Source organism: Patagioenas fasciata, chromosome 4 (genome assembly GCF_037038585.1).
Source record: "Patagioenas fasciata isolate bPatFas1 chromosome 4, bPatFas1.hap1, whole genome shotgun sequence".
Classification (NCBI taxonomy): Eukaryota; Metazoa; Chordata; class Aves; order Columbiformes; family Columbidae; genus Patagioenas; species Patagioenas fasciata.
Window position 1 is genome coordinate 43259748 of NC_092523.1, and position 27713 is coordinate 43287460.

Sequence of the window (27713 nt, forward strand, 5' to 3'; positions counted from 1 at the left end):
TGGTTAGGTTTTGTATAGCTAGGTATTACTACACGGTTACTACAGTAGGGTTGAGCCTTACTATAGTAATTTGATATACAGCTTTTCTTAACTGTTTTAGTTTTAATTACATGAATCTTCTGTACATTGCCACCATATCTACAAACTACCAAAACAAATCCATCCCAATAGGTGCTCAGCAGGAGTAGCAATGACCTCTGCCTTTGTCTTTCAGGCAAGCCTCATAAAAACGAAACTCTTTGATTTAAAAGCTTTAGTGTTTGATTTAAACTAACCATAACATTTACCACGGCTTAAATAAAAAAGACTTTAGAAATTATGACAAAATTCATTACTGCTACCCTCCGTCGTTTTTTTTAATAGAATGGCTTATTCTAACAAAGAGCCCAAACCAGTCAAATGTTAACAGACAATTACTGCATCCCCCCACGCCCCGCCTCCTTCCCGCCCCGGGCGGCCGCGCGCGGCCGTTGTGCCGTGCAGCTCCGCCCTCCCGCAACGGCCGCTCCTCGTGCGCTCCCGCTGCGCCGCCGCGTCACGGGAGGGGCCGCAGCGCGACCCGTGCGCCACGTGCGCGTCCCGCCCCTCACCAGGACCAGGCGACTCGAGCGCGGCGGGGCGTGGGCGCTCGGGACACCCGGAAGTGGCGTGTGGCTGGGGGTGGGGCTGCGGGCCGCGTGGGGCGGCTGGGGCGCGTGCCGTTAGTGCCGGCATGGAGGCTGAGGTGGAGGTGGTGGCGCAGATGGAGAGCCTGGGCTTTGAGCCCGGCACCGCCGGCCCGCCGCCGGGCACGGAGCAGGCGGCCAGCACGGAGGAGCTGCCGGGCGAGGAGCAGGCGGTTAGCGTGGAGGGGCTGCCGGGCCGGGAGCAAGCAGTCAGCATGGAAGGGCAGCTGGGTGAGGTCAGCATGGATGGGATACCGGGCCAGGAACGGGCGGCCGGCACGGAGGGAGCGCCGGGTGAAGAGCAAGCGGCGAGCGCGGACGGGGCGCCGGGCGAGGAGCAGGCGACCAGCACGAAGCGGGAGCTGGACGAGGAGCAGGTGGTGAACACGGAGGGGGGTCCGCGCGAAGAGCTTGCGGCCGGCACAGAGGGAGCACCGAGCGAAGATCAGGCGGCCCGCACGGAGAGGGCGCTGGGCCAAGAACAGGCGGCAAGCGCGGAAGGGGCGCCGAACCCCCGGGAGGGCGGTGGGGAAGAGTGGTGCCCGCCGCCCCCAGCTGGGGCAGCGCCCTGCTCACCGCCGTCTGAGGATCCCAGCGGGCCCCCGGCTGCCGCCGCCTCCTCGTCGGACTCGGACAGGTGGGTTTAGCCCCGGGTCTAGGCCGTGAGGGCCGCGTCGCTTTCCGCGGGTCGCTTGTTCACTGGAGGCCGGCGGTCCTGTGGCTCAGCGCTCTCGGAGCGGGGTGTCCGGGTCCGCCCCCCTCCCTGCCACACTGTTGCAGCTTCTGTAGCTTTCCCGTTAAGGATGACGTTTTCAGTTATATTTCAATAGGAGTTTTATTTTTGAATTAATAAGTCTGCAATGACTGTAATGCTATACGATTTAATGAGAACATGAGTTTGGCGTGGTGACCTGTAGACCATCATGGTTGACTGTGCCACTGTGTCCATTTGAATTCCATTTGACATGGTCCTCACAGGGTGCTTCTACATCACTTGTGACAAGACACCTGCAGTGTTATTACTGGAAAAAAAAAAAAAAAAAAAAGAATGTAAGATTCAAGATAAAGAATCTGCAGATTTTAACCCATGTTCTAGTTTGGGCATCCTTGGTGGAAAACCTCATTCTTGACTTGCATTTTTAGTTTATAAAAGGTTCCATCTTCTACTTGTGTCTGTGCATTGGTGTCCAGTATAGTTGGTAAAAAGTAACTTTGGTTAGATGTTGGCTCTGTTTCAGTCTAGAAGCTTGCACACTTTGTCAGTTTTACTGAGTTTTTGTGGTTTCGGGCCATTGAAGCAAGCTGGGTGTGGCTGCTTCTAACTAATGAAGACTGAAATGAAGTGTAAGTATCTCCCCTTAATAAGAAGATACTGAGCTTTGTTAACAGTTAATGGGGTAAATCTTGACTTTGCAAGTACTTGGTTTACTCTGTTCAAAGTTTTCCTAGAATGTTGAGGTCTGATGTAGAGTGAAATTCCTGACCTATAGCAAAGGTTTCACCTGTAGTCTTTTTTACTTCCAAATGTATAGTCTGATTTTTTTTTTGGGCTTTCTGCTATATTGATTTTGTTCCAGTAAGTCCATATTTGGCCATTTCAAAAGGTTTGTTTGGAGAGGTGCTCTTATTTGTTGTCTTTCCTATCAGCAATTATTGGAAAAAAAATGCAGAAACAGATAATTGGAAGCCATCCATTTGCTTGTAAATGAGATAATGTAATACCAAAGAATCTAAAAGAGAGGTGGGTTTTTTTGGTAGTTTATTTATCACTGTTTCTAAATGTTGCTTTGTTAGAGATCAGATCAGGTAAGAAAGGACAGGTGCAATTTTCCAAAAGTTTGCTTGTCCCAGTGTCTTTTTATGCAGAGTTTGCAACCATTTTTTTCCGTCACCAGTTTCAGTTACTCCATGTGTTTGTTTCTTCCACCAACTCTTGAAGAATTTAGACTTTTGCTAAAAACAATGTGTCGATATGAATAAGAACTGGCTTCTTAATGTGCTCTTTGCTTGAAATAGTAAGTCTAAGACAGTAAAACTCTCTTATGTGTGTACCAGTGAGAAAAATTAAATTACTAATCTGTGAGAATATGTATTTGGGCAATTCAGACAGGCCATGAATTATGAAACTAATCACTTTCATCTGCTAAAGTGAGAATTTGGTTTTTTAACCTTTATAGTGCAAGATGCATTGCTTGGAATGAGTATTTTCTAGGCTTGCACTTAGCTTTATGCTAATATTGGGATTGTACAAGAAAAGTGACTGTGAGCTCTAGCAGGTAGTTTAATGTATTATCTTTGAAAAGTATTTTTGTGCTCAGATACATCTGGTGATGTTCAATTCTGGGAATTTGAGTGGTGCATAAAATGGGAATGTGCTGACAGTATATAGACTTTATGGTCCTGGTTTGGCTGTATTTATATAGGTACTATACTGAAGGTGATCATCCTGTGACTCATCATTGCAAACCCATGAAGTGTAGGTCCCAAACTGTGACTATCACATGTGTCTGACAGAGAGAGTTGTGCTGGTGCTGGACTTTTACATTGGGTAACCAGTGGGAGAAACTGGATTGGGTGAACTTAAAGAGGTGATTGCTTTCATGCCACAGGCACCATTCAGCAGTGAAACAGTGGGAACCCAAGTGAACCATTCTAGTTGTTAGCATTTTCCCAGAGCTACTGAAGCTATGATTCTCAGATTTTTTTTTTGTTTTTGTTTTTATTTATGGTTTTGTCCACTAGCTTGTAGGTTCAGGAAAGATGGCTGTTCCTCTATATACAAATGTATACATTTAAGAAAAACATATCTAGTAAGCAAAGGTACTTGAGTGATTTATAATCTATCCACTCTTTTTTATCTGTAATGTACAAGTCTATGTTCTAACTCCTTTGTTTGTTTTGTTCAGTGATACGGATTCAGATAGTTCATCAAGTACGTCCTCCTCTCCATGTTCCCCTTCAATAGTATCTGATGAAGATGATCATCTGAATGGGAAGGATAACAGATCTTACTGTGTTAAAACAAAAGATGAGTTGCCTATTGATGTAAGTACAGTGTGTTATCTTTTAAACCCTTTTCTAGTAACCCAACTTAAAATATTTTAACTTAATATATTTTAAGTCATTGCAATACTTAATGATTGAATGTAAGTTTTTGTACTAATTCAGATACAGCACAGTTAATGACTTAGAATGTCGTAGTTTTTCAGTATATTAAGACCCCTCTGAAGGTTCATATTTGTGTAAAATCAGAATTGTAATTAACGAAAACAAATTTCTGGATAAAATCCTGGATCTTTTAGTACTTTTTTAGTACTGTATATTGCAGGCTTTCATCATCCTTTCTCTATGTGAGAGACTTGAAGGTCTGATATGTCTTGCAGTCATATTTCAAATATGTTTAGCCTTGAGGTAAAAATTTTGGATGTTATATTAAGCCCCCCAGAGGTTCAGATTACATTGCTTCTACTCACTTAAGCAAAATTATTAGAGCAGTTGTAGAAATGGTTTGCGTTTGTTTTATTCTGCAATTTTTGTTACAGCACTGTTTTATTTATTGCAGATCAGAGCCTTAATTTGCATCAAGATACTGTCTTTTGGTTTTGGTTCTCATAAATACCATACTCATTAAGTTTTGCTGCAATTATTGCTCATTATCTCAAAATTAAGAGGTTGAAAGGAATGAGTTTTAGTAATAATCTGCTAATGGATAATTAGTTATGCATCATTTTTAATGGATTACAAATAAAAGGATAATGTAACACTGCAGTGTCAATTTACATTGACAGTATGTCTTCAGCTGTTATTCTGTAGATCTCTCCCCTTGATAAAAATGGTTTATGGAATGAGAAACAAACCTGATGCAAGGGTACAAGAAATTATTAGAAAGGTAGAGAAAAAACCTCTGAAGAACAGATGCATTTGGATACATTTACCTTTGCTTCAGTGGTCTGTAACAGTTTGTAATGAAATGCTAGATGACTCTCTGGAAAGGATGAGGCATTGACACACAGTACTAGTAGCAACATCAGGATATGGGAATATGTTGATAATTCTTGAACTGTTGGTGTACAGATACCTGGAGTAAATAAAAACTCTTGGGATTTTCTTTTATCCCTGAAATTAATAAAAGATTAAGAAATACACATAACATTATGTTCTGAAGGAGTAAAATATCAAAGCAATTGCTGCTTATGTGCACTTTGTTTTGAAGTATGATTGATAGTAGAACCATTTTAAGTAGTTCTATTACAACAATTTTACAGCACTGGACTTCTGAACAAAAATCCTTCCTCAAAAAGATGTACTTATCAGGTTTTATTTACCTTTTATCTCAATTACTTAAATAAAATTAATGTTAGTCTCAAAATGCTTTGTGGATCTGCTCTTTTGTCTCATTAGCTTACTAGCTTCAAGTCCAAGTGCTTACAGAACATTGTCTTCCTTTTCGGTACTGACCTGATTAATTTCATTGGCTCATCAAAGCTATAGCTTTTCACCTGTAATAGTTGATAAGAACTGAAGTTCTAGCAACTGCTTTATTTACTGTGTCCTGTACTGAGCCATTCTATAGTAATAGACTAATCTTGCATAGACTAATTCTGTGTAAGGTATTGTAGATTGTCTTATGTAAATTTGATGTGATACAATTGGCAAATTAAAATGTATCTGTTCCAAATGAAACATGATGATTAGTCTTTTGGTAAAAGTTCCTAACTAGCTAACTTGCTAAAGCATGCGTGAAAGATAAAGTATTTAACTGGAGTATGTGCTTAGGGGGAAAAACATGCACATATGAAGGAGTGCTAGTGGAACTGTTCTGGAAACCTCTTGCTTTGAAGCGTAGGACTGACAGATATTGTGTACAGTATGACAGTTTGTTGGAGCAAGTCTAGAGGAGGGCCACAAATATGATCAGAGCACCTCTCCTAGGGACAGGCTGAGAGAACTGGAGTTCTTCAGCCTGGAGAAGAGAAGGCTCTGGGAAGACCTTACAGCAGCCTTCTAGTACCTAAAGGGGCCCTAGAAGAAGGCTGGAGGGGGACTCTTTTTACAAGAGCATCTTGTAATAGGACAAGGGGTAATGGCTATAAACTAAAAGAGGACAGATTTAGTTTAGATATAATGTAGAAATTCTTCACCATGAGGATGGTGAAGCACTGGAACAGGCTGCCCAGAGAAGCTGTGGATGCCTCATCGGTGGGAGGCTGAATGGGGCTTTGAGCAACCTGGTCTAGAGGAACATGTCCCTGTCCATGGTGAGGATGTTGGAACTGATACTTAATGTCCCTTGCAACCCAAACCATTCTATGATCTTAGCTTTCTTCCTTCTGTATTTTTGCCTTTGACTTGTTCTGGCTTCCATGACTCAGTTAAGTCTTAGCAGTGGAGTTGGTTTAATGTTGGAAAACTTACTGTCCTGTAGAAGGTATGGTGTTTCTATCTGAATTCACATCTGGGCTTTAATGCTATATTTTCTGATCTGATAAAGTGTTTGCCTCTATTTGGTCTTTGTGTTGCTCTAGAAGCCTTTGGCAAGCACTTTTGCTAAGAGTGGAGATGTATCAGGTGAAGTTTTGATAAGACAGGGTAAGAATCTTCTATTGGAGAGAGATTTTATTTCTGGTTATGGCCTTTAAAAGTGCAGTTCAGTGCTAAGGTTTGAATTCTACCTCCAAATTCATATGATGTTGAACTTGAAGATAATTTTTACTCTAGTTGCCCTTACCTTGTATTCCACATAGTCCATATTGAATTAACAGCATTACAGTATATACATAGAAGTCTTATGAGTAAATTGGAGGTAGATTATATGTTTGGTGTTAATCAGCCTTTGATAACAGATTTTGATGCTGACACTTGAGGAAAAGGCTCAATTTGCATATTGTTTGTGCAGTATTTATTTGTGTATCTGAAGCTTGGCACTTATTTCCAAAGTATTCCCTAGTATTATCCTCTTTTACCAAATACGACTTCTAGCTAGAACTAATTTTCTTTGTAAAGATCATGACAACCTATACATCTTCTATAATCTGAGTTGTGGCATAAATGGACAAACATTTTGTATGTAATATTTTTCATACTATTTTATCTCTTACTATGTACATTTTTCTTCTGTCATGCATTGAATGTGGTTACAGATTTTTTTTTTGATTGCTGATTATCAAATTATTGTGTTGTACATGGAACTTATCTAACCTGAAAGTTAAAAAAAATAACAAAATATCTAGCAGTTATTGGTTTTCTCCAGTTGAATAAAATTGGCTTCTACTTCATTTGCACTGTAAATGTGTGTAGTAGTATCTCAATAGAATAGGTGCCTTCAGAAGTGACATTCCTCCAAAATGAGTTCATTTAGAATTATACTGAACAAGAGAAATCAAACTATAATTTTTAAATTAAGTCTTAAAAATGCTAGGAGGTTTTTGTAGTTGTCAAATTTAAGCAGCAAAGAGATTAAAGTCTTTGTGTGATAAGATTATATTCTGAACATTTATTTGGTATTTTCAGGAACTGCCTCCTGTTGAAGACCTAGCAATAATTCTGCCTGATAATGTTGAACTGAAACTCTTTGGGACAGTTTCCAGCATCATTGAGAATCTAGGTAGGCAAGATATGTTTGCTTTAGTTTTAATTAAAATAATTTCTGTATATCTCTGCATTAGTTGTGTCCTTAACTGTTCCCTGAAAGTATTAGTACTGCAGCATTCTGTTTCAGGGGTTAACAAGTTGCTGAATGAGAACTCAAACTACCAAGTGACATTTGTATTGAATTCCATTTTAGTTGGCTTATGCCTTCTAAAGATGTAAGATACTACAACTATTATGGATGTATTTTTGTGTGACTTTCATGTTCTGATCTTTACATAAAAACCCCTTTTCACCATCTATTAGGATCTTTTTATTCTGGCAACAATAAGATTGATAATTTGCAGTATTTTAAGAAATCTTCCAGTTGTACATGCTATATTTGAATTATCTCTGAAGGTACAGGTGTACAACTGGAAGTACAGATGCAGTCCCATGTGCTTGCTTGTTAACATATGAGGACAGGAAAAAACTTGCTTCTTTAGCCAGTGTAGCGGTGCTTGAGCAGTTGGCATTTTCGGCACCTTGACTAAATACAGACTGCAGACAAAATACAGTTTTGGCAGTCATAGGAGAACATGACTAACATGGTATGTAGGTACTGGATGGCAAGATTAATGGGATTGAGAGGTACACTGTATGCAAGCCTAACTGCAGGCAATATGCATTTAGGGATATTTTCAGATATACTTGGGACCTCAGTTTTTGATATGTGAAATCAAAGTTTTGCTGAAGCTGGTATTAATAAATATCCATGGTATGGTTATATTTAAGCTTGCCTCAGGTGTTCCGTTCTGCTTGATGTGCTTTCAAAGCAATTTGCTTGTGAAAAACAGAAACAAAGTTCAATGTGAAGTATTTATGTTGAGTGGGGTACAAAAGAATTAAAGCAGATATCCATTTGCTATTCAATTTTCTTATATTGTAAAAGACTGGGTAATACAGGCAATTCCTTTACAGTATATTAGTTGTTTTTGTTGGTTTAGAGTTAGGTTTAATTTAATTCATGTGCAGGAAGCTGTCTTCAGAATGTGGAAAGTAGTAGTCTAGTCATTGTTCTATCATTATACTTTGCCCTTTCTTGCTTATTGATATTTATGGGGACTTGAAGAAAGCTGTTTACAACTAAAGTGATAGTTTGAAAATAAGAGAGAAGTGGTTAAATCATAGTTTGCAATTATTTTTGATCTAGTATGTGAATGTTTAAACAAAGCTGTTTTTAAAGACTTCAATTATGAAAACTGTCCTTAATTTCTAATCCTCTTTGGTATGTATAACCTTTTCAAATCCCATGCATTTACTGCCAGGTGAATTTTGGAGTCTGTATTCTACTTTACATAACTGAAATATATTAATTGTTGAACTTGGATTGGTTGGTAAAAGTTAGAAACCAGACTAATAATAATAATTCATGAAATAAAACTGTAAGAATGAAAAAAAAAAACCCATGATATCCTTGTTATTTTTCTGCTTTTACCACCTTGCTATATGACTTCTTTCTATGTGTTTTCCTTTGTTTTCATTACTTCTGGAAACAGTTATCTCAGTGGCCTCAATTTCAATTGTTTTGTGGCTGTATTAGGGATTCTGCTATCTATAATAATTGTGGGTTAGTTTTTGATTTTTGAACTAAATTGATACTTGTGTATACAGGGAAGTTGAGGCCTCATTTGGAAATCACAAATATTATTTTGGCACAATTGGTGTCCTGAACACTTTCTGTCCCTTTGTATCAGAAATCTCTGCTGTTCTCTGCAGCAAGCTTCCAGGTTCATCAGTCTGCAGTATGTGATACCTGTAAGTTGGCTATTTCATGCTATGAGGTGAACTGAGGCTGTGTCAGTTTAGGCTCATACTTGCTTCACACCGGCTAAAAGGAAGATGACAGTACTTTCTGTGAACTTTTCCTGCTCAGTGTATCAGAATTTAACAGGATTCTTACTGTATTTTGCTTCAAGGTACTTACAGGAAAAATTCACTGTGTGGGTTGTTACCTGGAAAGTAAACAGCTTTGGTATATATTTGAAACCTGCCCTGGGACTGCACTTTCAGCCCTGGAAGAGTAGAAGCTGAGGATTTTGGGTGGGTTGGGTTAGGGTTGGTATAAGTCAATAAGTGATAATGTTTCTCCTGGGTTTTATGGGAATGGCATGACTTATGTTTTTAGAATATTTTTGTTAGCCTGCTGGAAAACTAGGGGCTATGTGCAGTCAGTCAAATTGAGAGCATTTTGTGGAAGTTTTTGGTGTGTGTTTAGAAATTCAGTGAACTATAAAGCCTGTTGCATTGTCACAGGCTTACTTGGCATGTCACAAGGTGTTTGCAGATTGAAATAGTAGCAAAGCTGGAGTTTTAGCTTGATGAGATGTTTATTGCTTTAAGTCTTGTTATGTAAGTTTAGCAGTGATAATCTTGTTAGTTTTCATTTGAATGACACTAAGTGCTTGGGTGACTTTATTTGATGACGGAGAGGCATTGAGAATGCTTGAGTGTTCTGTTGGTTTAGAGGTAGAAAAGATTACCTTCAGAATGAGAATTTTTGAGGTTAATGCTGCTAGGCCTCTGTATTGACAGCTTTATGCATAATTCCTGCTGAACAGAAAGGAAGACCCAATATTTCTGTAGGCTAAAGCAACAAATGTGGACTACTACCAACAAGAAGAGTGAACTACTCTCAAAATTTCAATAAAAAATAAACTCTTTCTGTCTCTGAATCTGGAAAGCCTAAAAAAGAAGCAGCCTGTATATTAAATAATATATTTAATTGAGGAAGAACATGCTCTGTGTCCATTTATAAATGTTTAAGTCTACTAAATGTTACAATTTTATATTTTCAACTACTGGAATGACTTGCTCACTCTGACCACTCATACCATCATTAATCATTGATGAGGCCCAAATGTAATATGAAACTGTAACATGACATTAAATTACAGAAATGTATTTCAAATTGTATATCTGCATACATAAGTGACACCAGCAGTTGCTACTGTGACTGGACTGACATATCATTTGTGTTCTGGTCTAATTCTTATGACTTACAAGGGCAAGCTGTAATGAATAACCATCTCCATTCTTTTTTCCAAGGAGAATTTCATTTGGAATACTAAGAAGGCAGAATATATCTGCGCTCAAAAAACACAGATTATTGCTGCTGTGCACTTAATTAAGAAACATCCTGTGATGTTTCACGTATATCACATATCTGAGACTTCTCTTTTGTACCTATTATCTGGTTTCCTTTCTCCACCCTAGAGAACAAGAATTCTGTAACAAACATAATTCTTACCACCTATATGTACCTGGAGAAGGCGTGTATGATTGTAGGTAGTTTTGTGTGTGTGCAAGAATTTTCCAGTGAAGCTCTGTGACCTTGAATAGACAAATAGTGGAGTGGCTTGTTAGGTTTCTCTGCAATTAACTACATATTACTGTTGAAACAAAGTTCTAATTATTTTTTTTCCATTTCAGTAATAATTGAATCAATGAGAGGCCTACCTCCAATAAATGAAGACAGCATAATTTTTAAAGAAGATCGGCAAGCAGCAGGAAAGGTGTGTGTGAAGCATAAAAATCTGTTATTTTGGTTTAAATTAAAAACATTCTTTTATATTGCAACAAGTAGTGTTGAAGCTGACTAAGTGAAAGATGTTTCCTTGATATGTAGTTTTTGTTTGAGCTTTTGACTCTTGCTATAGTAATCTATTTTTTTTGTTGTCTCAAGAATTCCTAACCTGGAATTCATTGCATTCTTACAGAGTTGCAGTGTGCAATGAGTTTCTATTTTATGAACGTGCTCATGGAGAGGAAGAGGTTGCTTTTAGATGTATGATGCCTTGAGTAACAGGTTGCGCTCTTTTGTTGCCAGGAGTTGGGGGCAAAGGTTGGAGAAATCAGAGTAAAGTTTCAGGAAAAATGGGGAATGTTTGCATATCTATGCCCTGCTGCTCCAGTTTAAGGCCGGTGTGTGCTTTATGCAAGTATAATGAGGAATATTTGCTGAGAGGGATGTTGCATTGAATTTTCTGTGTTTTCTGGGAAAGGAAAACCATCATTTAGAATAGTTACTACTGTAGTATCTTTGAATGCTAGATGTGAGTGAAACAAAAAAACACAGCCTGAAATTGCAACTGCTCTGTACAACATTTCAGAATTCTCTATTCTCCGTGGAGTTGGGGAGCAGACAGGAACTGACATAAAGGCATCTTGTAAAGGTGAACTTTGAGGAATAGATGATCAGTAGATTGTTCCAGATGTAAGATATTTGAAGGCATAACAGAGAGAGAACAGAGCAGACAGTGGAAAGCAGTGCAGTTGGGTAGGCAAAGGCAAAATCAACTTACGAGAACTTTTCCAAATTATGACTTAAACAGTAGCTGGGGAAATGTACTGTCAAACAGAATGTGCTAGTAAAACTGAAGCATGAAAGTAACTATATTTTATACTGCTTTTTGAAAAGATATCAACCTTCTTAAATACAAAGCATATTAAAGCTTCCCAGTTGTCTACAATGAAATTAGCTACCTACTCTTGGTGGTTTATTTTAACATTTTGTTTGTTTTTCAGATATTTGAGGTATTTGGTCCTGTTTTACATCCGTTTTATGTGTTGAGATTTAACAGCTCTGAGCATATAATAGCAAAAGGTATTACTGTGCAAGATAGCATGTATTTTGCTCCATCAGTGGAAGACTTCACCCAGTATATATTTGCAGAGAAACTAAAACAGTGAGTTTGACTTTTTTCCTCATCTGGTTATAATGTATTTTTCAACATAAGTAGAAATCTGGGATTTAAGTTTAGCCTTGAGTGAGAAACTGTAGGACTAAGCTTGACACTAAAACTTTTGTTTTTTTAGATATTCTCAATTGTGTTGTAGTAACAAAGTTGTACTGTTTTGTCTTTCAGAACAGCACAAGTAGCTGTAAACTACAAGCTTCTAAAGTGTTACAATTGCTAAGTTTAGGAGCTTCTTAGTTGGCTTAATATATTAAGCTCTCTTGCTTTTCATGTTTCTTTGTTACCTAAAATATCATAACCAAAAAAACATTCATTGGTACTTCCTTCCCCCACACCCTCACACACACATACACATGCATGGGTTTTGTGAACTGAACTTTCCAGATTTTGTTGTTCTGCAGCCTGTTGTTTAGTTTCATAATTTAAAATAAACCTGTTTGAATTCTGAACAAGTTTGTATTTATATACTATTTTTCTTTCATGTTACAAGGCCAGAACTGAAATTTAATTATCAATAAAGCTGTTGTGCAGTTGAGGAATAACAATTATCTATGAAAATTACCTGCTGTAAATTTGGGAGAGGGAGGGATTTGAGTGACAACATAATATCATGCTCAGAAACTTCTCAATAGTATTGGTGTATCCTGGTCTGCCTGAGGAAAGTATTGTGACTTGTTGCCATTTTAAAGGAAGTATACTCAAAGATACAGAATAAGAAATAAAGTGTAATAAATGACTGCTAGATATTAGTGTTCTACTTATAGTTACTTCAGACAAATATTAATCAATAGGTTAAAAAAAGTCATTTGTCATACAAGAGACTTAGTCTCTGTGAGGATTAGTTCTCATCTGACTTGCAATGTTTTCTGACGATAGCCAGTAATATTAATGTCTGCATTAATTGCAACTCTGCCAGTATTCATACTGGATAATTTTTTTCGTTAGTCATACATGTGGCTAGGCCTGCAGGAGTCTTTTTTTTTAATTATTTTTTTCCATCCTTACCAATTTCTGTGGAAGCAACAAGCATTTTTTTAATTTCAGTGAAGACTAAAATAGATCACTTTCTCACTCTGCTGCTTGGTTTTGTTTTGTTTTTTTTTTTTTTTTCTGCAGCATTTTAATTCCAGCTGATCTTTGATTTGTGCCATTAAACTCTGTTGCTTAACACAGTAACTGCAAAGACTTTGTTTCTCTGCTTACTATATTAAAAACTGTGTGCCATACTCAGCATCTGAGATGTGAGACTCATGTTTTTGTTGCATGCCTTGCAGCTAGTTTTGGGAACTGTCTTTCGGTAGTATGTCACTATCATTCGTGGTACAAAATTGAACACTGGGTAAGATGTTTCACTCTGTCATGACATATCAGTGCAGCTGAACAGTGCATCAGACACTGTTTCCTGCCATGCGTTACAGTCAGCAGTGTGAACACCTTTGTAATCTGACGTAAACCATAATTTCTGAATAATGTGACTTAAGTTACATTTTAATGAAACAATGTTTTATTTCCGAGTTTTGACAGTAAAGCTTTTGTGAGGCAATTAGTATTTGTCGAAGCTGCCTTTTAGCAAACTAGGTGTCATTGAAAAAGGAAAAATAATTTTGATTCCTCATCTGTGCTGTAATGTCTATGTAAAGAAACCAAGATGGACAGCATGGATAGTAGAAAAGCAGAGCTTTAGTCGTTGCTTCACAAGAAGGCTTTCAGACCTTAACACACTGTAAATTGGGTGACCAGTGACTTGTTTTCTGCTTTTTGTTGGTTTGACTGTGCAGACCTGCTTGTGAAGTAGCGTAGGCTTGAAGTTTTAGAACCGCTACTCAAAACTTGATGGTACTTTGAAAAAGAATCAGGATTAAGATCTGAAAGAAATCTTAAGTTCGAAGCTTCTTCTGAAATCTGGCATGCAATCTGCTTGCATTGTGCAAAGTTGCAGCACTGTGAGTAAGCCTTACACTTTATAGAAAAATAAATGAAAGTGTAGTGTAAAACTTCTTGAATGCAATACAATTTGTTGCTAAAAATAGATGTTTTATTGCCTGAAACACAAAGTAATTCTAAAGAAGCTCATGTATTTTCATGATTCCTCTGAGTCACCTTTTGTTAGACTTTGAGATCTTACGGTACCTGAGTTGGGAAGACCAATATTACTGTCTCGTTCTTTTCAGAAGATTATTAAGTATCTCAGAGCATGAAAAGTGTGGTGTGTTTTGCTGAAATGGGGAAGGCTGCCTTGGGAGAGAGAGATAAGATGCCATGAAGAATTTACAAGGTCTAAATTTTGCTGTCAGTAGTACTGTATATGGTCTAATGACCACACATCTTGGAGGTGTACTCTGGTATTTCTGGTAGGCATTTATTGCCCCAAAATAACAGGATCAGAGGGAAAAAACAAAGAAGTTGTTTCATAATTAAAAAGGTGTTACCTTTTGTTATTGCATAGGTTGAGAGTTTTCTGCAGTTGAGAAGTTACTCCTATAGAGCCCTTGATCTATCTTTCTTCCTTGTTACATTTGCTTCTAATTGAACTTCAAAATGGCTTGCATGCTAATATGATTTGTTTATAATCACAAACGTGGAGGGTCTTTATGGTTTTCTAGTGACATGTGGAGACTGAGCTCTGGTTTTATGGTTAGAGGTTGAGGCACAAACTACCTCCAGATGACTCACCAGCATTCTCATGGGCAGCTTTCGACTAAGGACCTACTAAGTCTAGGATACCTAGAGCCAGTGGTTATGTACTTTGATGTAGCTGTTGCTGTTTGATTGTCATTGATTTGGTGAATACATAAACCCCTCCTTGGTTATTAGAGCACTGATGAAAGACTTTTCACACTGAACATGTTGGTATTTTTAAATATCTAGTTCTGTTTTTCAACTAAGAATTTTCAGTTTTACACAGTTTGTCTGTGCAGGTGAACATTGTCTTCACGTTTCAGACCAAAATATATTAAATTAGTGAACAGTGTGGAAGAACCTTCCACAGACTTCAACAGGATAGTTGAAATTTATTCCACAAAATTTTTGCTGATCAAAGAAATGACTTGATTTTTAGTGAAGTTCTTAAAGTGGTGGGTGAAATAAATGACACCACTTCAAATTAATTTTGGTGCTTGTCAGGCATTATGATTGAGCTTTTAAATTTTATATTTACAATTTAATAGAAGGTGAAACCTAACTTATATTAATAGAATTGTAAACCAAGCTTAGAGTTTCTTTGTTCCAAATTCAGTTCACTATAGGTATACTTAAAGCCTGTGTCCTACTAGACTAACTCATTGTCCTTTTGAACTGGAGATTTGTATTCTGAAACCAGAAGAGTAAGAAAGCTTATGACTAGTCAGCACTTAGCATAAATTGCAGTGAAGTACCTCAATTGAGGTTCAAAGCACTTTAGTCTCAAAAGGATGTTTTGAGAGAATGTTGATCAAGCTTAATATTAGCTGGGTGAAATGTTCAGTGTTCACTTAAGTAGGAAGATTTTTCAAGTGACATATGTAGTGAAGTTCTAAGTTGACACAGACATTACTATTCACTTAGAAACAACATTAAAAAACAAATGCCACTTGTAAAACTGCCAGTTCATGGTGTAGGAGATCTGGTACCTTGAAGAAAGCGTTACCCTATTTGCTACAGTACAGTTCTTGCAAATTATTTCTAACCTGGAATAGGTTCCTACTACATGACTCCAACAAGAGATGTTCCATAGCCCACTTACACGATTTTCTTTCATCTTGATTGTCTAATTGTGTATTGTTTTTGTTTGTTTGTTCTCTTTTAGGGAAAAAGGTTCAGATGCATCTTGGAAGAATGACCAAGAACCACCACCTGAGGTAACTATATAGTTTTTTTTATTTGTTGTTTTTTATTACATAATATATATGTTGAAAAAATTATGCGCAGAGTAACTAATTAGCAAGCATTTTTTATGCAGACAAGAGTTGGATGTACCTCTTTTCTTCATTAAACAGAAGGCCATGCTTTTCTTGGAGAGGTTTCACAGTCAGCATAGAGTACTAGCTGTCTTTCAATCCTTACTTTTTGCAGTTGGGAAAATGTATATCTTCAGTTCCTCAAGTCCTTCAAGAATATGTTTGACAACCTGAATATTCAGCTTTGAGTAGCAGTGCTTTTACCTTACCCAATAATTTTTCTTCTGTGAGGGAATTTTTGTTCTTGCTGTTCTTTCAGTGCAGCTCTCTTTTCCCTTGCCCACAAGCAATTGTTTGTCTTTGAAGGCCTACTAATACTCTGCAAACTGTACTACTTGGGTGTTCAATTTGTCTCCTTTGGTACATTAACTTGACACCTCCTCTGCATTCTTTGAATGTTTTCTTAGTAAAATTTCTCTACTGTTTGCTATTATAAAACACTAGTTTCATGGGAGATGAGCTTCTTCCATACAAAGACATACATACATGATTGTGTAGAAGGAGAGCTCCTCACAACTGTTGACATACTTACTGTAGGATCTGTAAGATTTTTGCAATGACATCCAGGATTCCTGTCCAGTGTTCCTTAACTCCGCTCTTAACTATACTTTTTTCATTACTATTCTCTTTTTCGCTAAGAATTGCAAGGCTGATAGCTTTATTGAGATGTTTTCATTAGATTTGTTTTCTAGCTCAAGATTTGTGTCACTTTTCCTTGCAATTTCTACTTGAAACATATTTTAATCAAAATAGGTGAAATTCCTGGAAGCCTTATGTTTACTATAGTATAGTATCTGTATCTGCTTGTTCTGAATCTTCTAAAAGCTTGTGTAGTTAGCATAGTTCTAAGCTATGTAGTATGTGCTTCTTAGTCTATAATTAAGTAGGAAGGTGGTTTTTGTGTGTGTTTTTGTTTTAGTGTTCTAACCGATTTTTAGGATATTTTGTTTGGAAGAGATCTGCAATGATCGCTTAGTCCAACTGCCTGACTACTTCAGGGCTGACCAAAAGCTAAAGCGTGTTATTAAGGGCATTATCCAAATACCTCATAAACACTGACAGGCTTGGGACATCAACCACTGCACTAGGGAGCCCATTCCAGGGCTTGACCACTCAATAAAAAAATGCTTCCTCATGTCCAGTCTAAACATGCCCTGGCACAGCTTTGAACTATTCCCATGTGTCCTATCACTGGATACCAAAGAGATCAGCACCTCCCCCTCCAAGTCTCATCCTCTGGAAACTGTAGAGAGCCATGAGGTCACTCCTTAGCCCCCCTTTCTCCAAACTAGACAAGCCTGAAGTCCTTGGCCACTCCTCATAGGACATTCCTGCAGCCCTTTCACCAGCTTTGTTGCCTTCCTCTGGATACATTCAAGGACCTTCACATCCTTCTTAAATTGTGAGCACCAGAGCTGCATGCAGTGCTGAAGGTGAGGCCACACCAGTGTTGAATACTGTGGGATAATCACCTCTTTGGAGTGGCTGCTTGCACTATGCTTTCATCCCAGGACATGGGTTGCTCTTGCAGCTCCCAGAGCTCACACTGCTGGCTCACACTGAGCTGCTGTCAACCAGCACCTTCAAATCCCTACTGCAGGACTGCTCTCCAGCCACTCCACTCCCCATTTATACTTGTTCCTAGTGTTGCTCCATCTTAAGTGCAGAATTGAGCATTTCTAAATTTCATCCAGTTGATTGCCCAATGCTCCAATCTGTCTGGATCCCTCTGCAAGGCCTCTCAAGAGAGTCAATAGCATCTCTTAGTTTTGTATCATCAGCAAATTTGCTAATGATTCATTCAACTCCTGCATCCAGGTTGTTGATAAATATATTGACAGAAGTGGCCCTAGAACCAAACCCTGAGGAACACTGCTGCTGACCAGTCACCAGCCAGATGTAGCTCCTTTCACTGCAACCCTTTGAGCTCTACCCTTCATCCAATTTTTCACCTGTGGTACCATGAACCTGCTAATCCCACAGTTGGACAACTTGTCCAGAAGGATACTGTGAGGGACAGTGTCAGTTTTTGCTTTTCTTCCCCACTCCACCACCCTGCAATGGAACTAAGCTGAGCGGTGTTAAGTTCTCTCAAAAAATGCTTCTCTGTCAGTTCTGTTAATTGCCTTCCTTTCTTGGGGAGACATCATCTCACAGAGAATCATGATTTGAGAATTGTTTCATAGAATTGAACTGTAGGTATGTGATCAATAGAGATTTGAAAGACTCTGTATACTTAGAAACTTTTGGCTAGTCTTTGTTTTGTGAAAAAAATTTTCTAGTGACGATGATACAAAATGTGCTGATTGGCTAATGCTGTGCTTTTTTTTTTTTCTGTTTCTTAGTCATATTTTTAAATTTGCTAAGGAGATAAGCTTGTAAATTTGAGTTTGTAGTAGCCTAAGTAACTTTAAAATTTGGCTAAATGTGGTCAAGTCTTCTGCAGACATGGATCCATTGTTTTTTTCCAAAGTTGATATTTATTTTTCTATTCTTTTTCTTAATTGTAATTACGATACTGCGTTACCTTCAGGTTAGAATCTGAAAGTACGGGGGAACTTTAGGTTTACTGTACTTCCCTATAGCAAGGAAGCAAGCTTGAATGAAATCGGTGATGGCAAAGATGTGCAAACTTGATTGCTTTTATGATGCCTTTGTTTCCATGGCTGTTCTGACTTTGTGATATGTGTGCTCTGTTTTGGAGAAAACACCACATCTAACATCCTGTAGTGTTAATTAGAATAATCTTTGGATAGTTTTGACAATAAGAGTTTACACTTAAATGTCCAAACTGTGATGGCTAATGTGCTGATAGAAAGTAGCTTTTGCTTTGAAGGGTATTGCTGTTGACAAGGGTGCAGGTTAAATCTTATACTACTGATGTTTAAAATAGTCTCTACAGCCAGTCTTTTAGAGCCCTCAGGTGCCTCAACTTTTCTGGCCAGCTCCCACAGTAAACTGTGTGCAATTGCTGGAGTCAATTCTTTTTGTGATACTGTGAAGCTTTATTCTTATATGAAGGTTAAATTAATCCATGTTAGGCCTTTTATGCTTTCTACAGTAAGGTGTATGATAAGTGTTTCTTTTCTGACAGGCTTGTAATTAGCCCAGCTTAACTGTAGCCTTGTCTTTGGGGTCATAGGATGTGATCTGTATGCTGCAAGGCTATCAGGAGCAGAAAACTGCGATTGTGAGGCAGCTTTTATGGAGTGTTATGTGGAAATTAGCTAGCAACGGAAGGTACCTGTTGTTTGTTATTTCTGCTCTACTGGAGGATGGCACATTGAAGTCCCAAGGAAAAGTTGGAGTTAGTGAAAGATTTTACTTCATGGTATACATCATCCTGTTGCATTCTTTGTGACTTTTTTTGCGTAAGAATATAGTCCAGTTATGTAGAAGAGGAAATAGTTGTATTGAGAATTAACTTTTACGTGGCTTTTCTGGCACTGTTTTAGTGCAGTGTTTTTGAGATTGTTACTCTGTACATACTGTAGAGATACATCAGTAAGCAGCAGAGCCCTTCCTTTCAGACTTGGGAAGGAAGGGTGGGAACAAACCCTGCCTCTTAAAGTCATAGGAGTGATGTGTTTTTGGAGAACTAGTTGTGATAACAGATTTATTTCCTAATTCTAAATGTAAGCTTGGATTGAAAAGGTAGCAAAACCTTGTGTAACAGGAACAAAATGTTTCAGTGACATTGAATCTATTGTAAATGACAACATTTTCCAAAACTGAGAATTCCTTTGGAGTAACATTACTATTGCAAGTTTGATGGGAACAGTATTATTAAATATATACAACAGAAAATTCTCATTTAGTGACAATTTTAGACTAGAGATATTTTTAAATGTAGTTTAACTGTGCTGAGTTATGTATTGGTTACCAAGTTAATTTGAACTTACTTAAAAAATCCATATTTACTTCAGATACTCTGCAGTTTGCCCTTCAAAAGCTTGTCTTTGGCAATAACTAGCCAGCTCCCTCAGAGATTCTCAGTTTTTTCTAACATCTAGGCAATCAAAAATTTGTGCTCAGTACTTGAATGTTGCCAGTTCTAGGAAAATAATTTGTCTTATGAGATATTTGTGGAGTGTTAAGTTTTTGATTGTGTTGAGAAACCAGCTGAACGATGGCTCTTTGAATGCAGAATAGGGAAGTGTGGCTTTAATATTCTTCTAAGCTGACTGCAAGATGGACCGTTTTCTAAATTGTTTTCTAAATAATTATTTATTGCTAGAACTGAAGTTCTCTGTGTACTCTTTCTATGGCTTTTTTTTCTCTTTTGTTGGTATTGTTTTGTTTTATTTTGTTTTTTTACCAGGCTTTGGATTTCAGTGATGATGAAAAAGAGAGAGAGGCAAAACAGAAGAAAAAGAAGCTTCAAAGCCAAGGCAGGAAGAAACTCAGATCAGAAACAAATGCTTCAAGTGAGTAAATACTATAGGAGAACAATGCTTTTATCTGTTAACTTGAATTTGAAATGCACAATGATATGTATCTTAATGATTGGACTTTCATACAGTTAATCAGTGTTTCTGTGCTATTCAAAGTTATATTTGTGAATTTCTGGCTATACTCCTGAATTGTTTTACAAGGAAAATGAAGGTTTTTTCCATTAAATTGTGAAAAGGAAGTAGTATTAGGAGCAGGACAGTTGTCAGAGGAGATTCAAAGGCTGTTATGACAGTGTCAGCTGGCACACAGTGAGGATAGAGGACAGATGCCACCTTTTGGAGTTTGGAGCTTGCTTATTGCAGAGGTTATTTGGGCCCAAGCTAAGCTTCAGCCTCTGATTGCAGGTAGAAGACACAGGAAGTCCATGTACGTTTTCTGGAAACCCATTTTTTTGACAAACGGGGAGAAGACAAGTCTTAGATGGGGAATCTATTCTACTATCTGAAAAGGAAGCTCTGCCTCACCCATGTCATATAAATGCTCCTTTAAAACGTCTGGTACTTGTGTAGTCCACTGAGAACCTCTTTGCTTACCTAACACAGTCATTAAATAAACCTATAGTAGTTTAATAAGCTATGTATAGGCTTGCATAATTTACATAGCCTTCTTTACCTTCTTTCCTCCTGCTGTTGATAGATCCGTTGCAGGTGTATGCTTGCAGCTGTGCTCGGTTTGCAGTAACTAAATTTTTTTATCTGTCTTGTGCCTCTCTACTGACAAAACTTTTTGCATTTTGGTTAAAATAATTTAAATCACATCCCTCTTTCTCTGTTCTCGTTGGTCTGGTATTGTTGGATGCTTTTTGCACCACTCTCTTTAAAACTACTGACTCATCCCCTCTCCTTTTCCTCTTAATCTGCTGCTTACGTATCAGGTTGCTTAATCTGTCTGCAGCACAGTTGTTTCCTCCCATTGGTTTTCTTGGACTGACTCCTTCTGTGAGTTTGCTGTTCTTTCTTTGTAAAGCTGCTAAACATGGCACTCCAGTGAAGCCCTTTTCTCTTGATCTGGGCAATCAGTAACTGTCCTGTTAACCATTTTGTTCTGTGTACAGTACATTCCTCACTTGTACCTTTTAAATAAAGCTGTGACCTTTCTTTGACTGACTTTTGTTCTATGGTTTTGATAGTTCTCCCTTGTGGGAAGGATCTGAATCATGCCATACTTTCCTTTCGTTGCTGATGCTTATTTTCCTCACCTCGTTTCTGCTTATCTAGCATATGGCATGTTTTCCACCATATCCTTATTCTGCCAGCATATCACACACCTGCCTTTGCCTAGGGCTTGCTGAGGCTGTTACTGAACTATGTTTCATAACTGAGAACACAACGGGGGGAACTGTCTCAAGCTGTTAGGGGAGTATGGGTTACAATTTGCTGTGTTTTTCAGTAAATAACATGGTATAAATTAGTGTGCAATTTAGTTTGGCTATGGAACTCAGCAACAAAGTTATCTGGCAAATTGACTACAAACTCAGTCTCAGCTGGGGTTTTGGTTGCTTCTTTATAAAACTCTAAAATGGGCTCATTATTATAGTCTTTGATAGGAGAAGAAAGAACAAAAATATTCATTCAAGTACTTTCACTTCAGTGTTTTGGAGAGGCGGACATGCACCAAAGGCGTCTAAGTCCTAATACCCTTTGAAAATGAGTAGGAAATTTTGGTATCCAACTACCTTTCCAGATTTAGCTTTTCAAAGGTGAAAATGCGGCTATATAGTCTAGTGCCAAGGGTTTGGTCCATGTAGGTTCTTAAAATTTCAGTGATTTTATGCAATGTTATATCCCTTTTTGCTTCTAGCCCTAAAATCCTTCAGAGATCATGTTTCAAGTTAAGTTCTACAGCCTTTTGTGTATCTTAGCAGCTCTTTGGAACACTTTCAGTATTTCAATGCTCTTAGTTTTCTAGCGCTTATCTGATTAATACTTTTATGGTATTTATATAAAGTGGCAGTACACTAGTAATGAACCTTAAAAATATGCTTACAGTGACCTGTACAGGGAAAAATTAATCTCTGAAAGGTGAGTGCTGAAAGCTAATTGATACAGGCTACCTTTTTCTGATGGAGTAAGTTAATTTTATTAATTTGAGTCTTACTAATTTGTCCTGTGTCTGTGCTGTTATACCAGCTCAGGTCAGTGAACTGTAATGCAGTACTGATTTATCATTACTTTGAAAATGTGTTGTTTTCAAATCTTGTTTTAAACCAAGTCTTCCAAAAGACTTGTGGTTCAAATGTTCCTGTGATTCATTAATACAAATGAAAATACCTGGAGGGAAAGAAAGTTAAGTTTATTTTTTAATGACTGAATTTGAAACCCTCAGGATCATCCTTTGTATATTACTTTAATATATCAAGATCAGTTACTAAACAGTAGGCTTGCTAGTATTTTGTTGTTTATGTATTATTTGCTAGCTTTATTTGTTGATAGGATTACTTTTCAAATTTCCTTGACTTCAGCTGGAAAGATTTGTGATGACTAAGTTTCATCTGTCCAAAATAATATTAAAACTCTGTGTGTGTTTTTGGAGTTTTTAAAAAATTATTTTAATATTTTTTCTTTAAGGTGAGAATAAGGGACTTCATCAGTCAATGCAACAGCCTGCTTCAAGTTATTCAAGGGGGTACCATGGCAGAGGGTTCTCCAGGGATCCTTTTTTTCCTCCATCAGGCCCTCCAGGTTTTTTGAGACCACAGGGAAAACCACCACAGGTGTACTCTTCAGACAACAGAATACATCAGGAATCTCCAGTGTTTCCACAGCCTCATAGAAAAGAAAATCCAATGATGCAACAGTATCCCTTTCCTCCTCCAGTTTTTGATTCTGTTAATGATGTGCATCAATTCTACCTTCCACCTTCAAATCTGAATATGGTTTGGGCAGGCCCAAACATGTACAACTCATCGTACCCATTCTTACCACCTCCACCGCCACCGCCTCCACCTCCTCCAGATAGCCATCCTTCTCAGTTCAGGCCTTACTAGGTTTCCATAGATATTCACACAGAGCATTGCAGTTTAGAGGAAGAACAGTCTGCCAAGACCATATTACCTTATTTTGGAGATGTCATTTTTCTGCAGCAGGAGAACAAATGCAGGATTTGATGCTTTGTGGGACATCCATAGGAAACTATTTTTTTGTGTATGTTTGGAGTTTCAAAAAAGAAAACTATTATAAAAATATTAAATAATGGTTTATTTTTATAATATCTACTAGTTTGGGATGATAAAAACTTTTTGGAGACTGGTATGTATTGGTGGAAATTATTTTGTAATAAATTTAAGAGTTTATATAATTACTGTCTAATAGTGATGAGGATATGTCACATAGATGGTGTTTTAATGTATTTAGAGTGGTTGTATATTGCTATGCAAAACCATTTTTCTCGATTTCTGCAAGTTTTGAAATCTACTTGTGTGGAAACTAAAAATCTGATAACTATTTTTTTGGCTAGCTTTGCCACTATGTATATAATGTATAAACTCAGTCAATACTTAATATTTCATTAATTTCTTGTTAACTAAAAGACTGGGACTGGATTATCATTTTTTAAATAGCTGGAGTAGCTAGCTCAGAACTTGGACCAGCAGCTGAATTACTCTGTCAGATGTAGTGTCCTACAATAGCTGTAGAAAATCAATGTATTGATAAGATGTTTTGCAATTATTTTATTATGTAGAACTCCATGGTATGGGGAAGTTAAATAGCAGCATAACTTCTCTAACTTGTCCTTGCTCTTAGTGCGAAAATGACCATAGATAAATACAGCAAATAGTCAACCTTTCTAGGAATAAGTCATCAGACCTGTCAGGTAGAGAAAGTATGCCATTTCAGAATTCCCTTTAAATTTGTGTCAAAAATGCAGGTAGTACTAGAAAGCTGTTTGATTGTCTTTACAGTCAAAATTGTCTCTTCTGAAATTATGAGATTCATCAGCTCTCACAGCTTGTTTCTAGGAGGGGGTTGGAATTGTCAACCAAAGACAACCTGAAACAACTCCCACCTGTCTAAAGGATCAGTCCTACAACTGCACTTCCATAATCTCCGTGGAAGTGGCTCTGACCTAGCTAGAATGGAAACCCTTACACTGCATGAAGATTTTAAAAAGGAAAAAAAAATAGTGGGACACAGGCATCTTAAAGATGTTGTTTTTTTCCTCTAAGGAAGCATTACCAGTTGTAATGGTTCTTGAATTTTTAATCAACAATACCATCATTCTGAACCATTGAACAGAACTGATAGAAGTGTGCAGTATGTATTTCTATTCTCAAACTCATTTTGACGTTGTTACTTTGCATATGTATTTAAAGGCTAATTAAGCTCTGCAGGTGTTGCTTGGACTTCTAATTCCAAATAACTTAAGAATGAAGAAAAAATTCAATGCACAGAGGGAGGGAACATCTTGTCAAGATGCTGCTACTGTGAGTTAAATTTTATTATACAGATTTCTGTAATGCACTTAAATAGTTATTCTCTAGAACTACTATTTCTTAGTTGTGAAACTGAGACGGTTGTATAGATCTCACATTTTATGGCAAACAGGTACAGTGGCAACAAACTGTTTCAGAACAACAACGTTCCAGATATTAATGTTTAACTCAGTTCTTGCAGACTTTTTTTTTTGCTAGTAAAAAGAATGTCCAATTCTAGCCTGTTTCTAATACTTCTGTTTTGGGGGAAAGGAGAAAGGGTTGAATTCCTGGCTGTTGAAACTGTAGCCCAGCTACTATGATTGCTAGTGATGGGTCACAGGCAAGAGTAAGCTCAGTACAGCCTGGTGACTGAGGCTTGGCAGGTTTGGTTTGAGCTGCTCTTGACGCACCTGGCACTTGCTTTTTACTTGGTTTAGCTATTACAACAATTTGTTAATGACTGGGTGAGTATAATCAATTTGTTTCACATGCACATTTTTTCTATAGTATGCACGTAGGTTTTTACATAGATGGCAGTGACAAGTTGTTATTCTGTGTAGAATGGGGTATTTATGACTTTAATGGGTTGAGACAGTGTGGAGAGCTGACATTATAGAAGCAGCCTTGAGTGGCTGGGCAGGATGCAGTGCAGGGGAATACTTGAGGTGTGAAGAGATGGGGCAAGGCTGGCACTGGAAATCTATGGGTTTGCAAACTACTCCCCAGGGGTCAGTTGAAAAAATGCAATCCTGGCTCTAGACAAACTTGTTTTGAGCATAATGCAAAGAAAGAGTATATAATACATATAAAATGCACCATATGCAGTAAAATCAGATGTTGTTGTGAACATGCAGAGAAATGAAGAACAGGCAAGATGTTCCAAGTGTGTTAACAGATTAAAGTGACACTGAGTCAATTGTAGATAAAGGAGGAAGAAACTGTCAACCTCATACTTGGACTTGGGACGCTGATGACTTGCTGTATGTCCCTGGGACAAAGGAATGCTGTCAGCCTTGAAATCCAAAGGGCCAGCTGAAGGGAGAGCATATAACACCGTGAAAAGGAGTGAAGTAATAGGAAGTGTAGTGTAAGTACTATAATTCTAGCTGTTAACTGCTATTGACACCTTTTCTTATGTAATGTTCACTTTTTTCCCCTGCAATATCTGGATCTGGACTAATAATAATTCTTTGCTTAGTCTGTTAAGATTTACATTAAACTGAAATCTATCCTTTTCTCATAGCATTTTGCATGTAACAAAGCCCAATATAAAATTAGGTTACAGAATGGAGTTTGGTAGAAATTTATTATGGTCTAAGCTATTTTATTAATTAATGCTTGGTAGTTAACTTTGATTTTGTGTGCACTTGCTTGGTTTTTTTATGTCAAAACACATTTTACAAGAATTCTGCATTTAGTGAGTACAGGTCACGCTTGCAGAACTTTTATTGGAATCGACTTTAGTTGTTAATTTTAAAAATATTTGAGAGCTAGGTATGATTACTGAGTTTGAAACACTTGGAGGATTGATTTCCTTGCCCCAAAATAGCGTGACACATACAACCTCACGCTGAAGAATAAGCATTGCCATAGATTGTTACTGTAGCACCATCTTAATTTGAAAAGAGCTACTGTAACTGTCCTTTTTATAGGGAAAAAAAATCTTGAATGCAGGCATCGTTGATTCTTGTGTTTCCTTGTATAGCTGTTTGTAGTCAATAGTTTTGCACAGATACTGTCAGACCCTGGTTTAGTGTGCACAGACACTTGTTACTGAGAATGCGGTATAAATTTGCTGTCATTTGGGGAGATTAGAGCCTGAGGTGTTTTTGTAAATTCAGCTGCTTGGGGAAAGAACATAAAACTTGGTACACTTGATAGAAAAATGAATATTGCGGAAACACTTCTTGTGTATCTTCAGCTCTTTGAAAAATGTTCCTTTCTGTTCAGTGACCTGTGAAGCTACAACTGTTAAGCTTGGGGAGACTGGCCTGACAATTTTAGTGGCAAGAATAGCTGGTTTTGTTTGGTCCCAGCTGTTTTTATGTCAAGCTGTTTTATAGATATATTTGTTACCACATTACTGTTTTACATCAAACACATTACTACATTAAAGTGTCACAGCAATATGCTGTAATAGGATTACAGTAACTCATCTGCTGAACTGCACTCTATTGTCTCTGGGACATTAGTTCAGTCACAGACACAACAGGGACAGATCCTTGGCAAACGAAGCACTTCAAGACATCTTCCCTTTTCTGTGCTGCTGGAAATTGAACAGTAATGCACACCAGCTCAGTTCTTCATCACTACTACTTAGGAGCAGGCTGAACTTTTAAATCTGGAATAATTTGGTGTGTAATTCACCATCTCTAGAGATAGTCTGAATTAAAAAAGCCAGCCAGCCAGAAAATAGAAGCCATGAACATTGAATTGTGCTGATATCAGCTCCTCAGCACCAACACTTTCTCTACAAATCTGCTCCAGCTGGTCCATGCTACTTGCTGACATAGATGTAATTGCGATGTTAAGCATGCACTGCAATAAGCCTTATATTTTGTGGATACTGCTTGGGCACTGCTGTAGTTGTGTGCTTGTATTAGAAATATTAAAGACAGAAGGGCTTAAAAAAAAAAAAAAATCACTGTTCTTTCTGGCTCTTGATAGTGTCCAATCCTGAGCCAGTGTAAAATACCAGTAAACACTTATTTACCAGGAATTTCACTATGATTCCCCCCCCCCCCCCCCCCCCGCAAAACAAACAAAAACCCAAACAAAGAAACAACCACCCACAACCACCCACACCCCAAAACAAAAAACAAACAAAAAAACACCAAAAACCAAACCAAACAAAAAAAAAAATCCCAAAAAACAAGAAGCCAAACAACAACAAGAAAACCCTACAAACACACCACAC

At 37.8% G+C, this 27713-nt stretch overlaps 1 protein-coding gene across 1 annotated transcript; it reads left to right on the plus strand.

The window, feature by feature from the left end:
* Positions 1-586: 586 nt before the first annotated feature.
* NAF1 (nuclear assembly factor 1 ribonucleoprotein) lies at positions 587-27713 on the plus strand. The gene is made up of 8 exons (XM_065837199.2): positions 587-1302; positions 3572-3710; positions 7176-7269; positions 10725-10807; positions 11820-11980; positions 15777-15828; positions 20249-20354; positions 22950-27713. The coding sequence occupies exons 1-8, from the start codon at positions 713-715 to the stop codon at positions 23366-23368; spliced, it is 1644 nt and encodes a 547-aa protein (XP_065693271.2). The 5' UTR covers positions 587-712; the 3' UTR covers positions 23369-27713.

What these genes read in the sequence shown, in the direction of transcription:
- NAF1 (XM_065837199.2), top strand. Translation starts at nt 713, where the DNA reads ATGGAGGCTGAGGTGGAGGTGGTGGCGCAGATGGAGAGCCTGGGCTTT. An exon ending in AAGATGAGTTGCCTATTGAT is followed by an intron (nt 3,711 to 7,175) that starts GTAAGTACAGTG and finishes TGGTATTTTCAG; the next exon opens with GAACTGCCTCCTGTTGAAGA. An exon ending in ACCAAGAACCACCACCTGAG is followed by an intron (nt 15,829 to 20,248) that starts GTAACTATATAG and finishes TTTTTTTACCAG; the next exon opens with GCTTTGGATTTCAGTGATGA.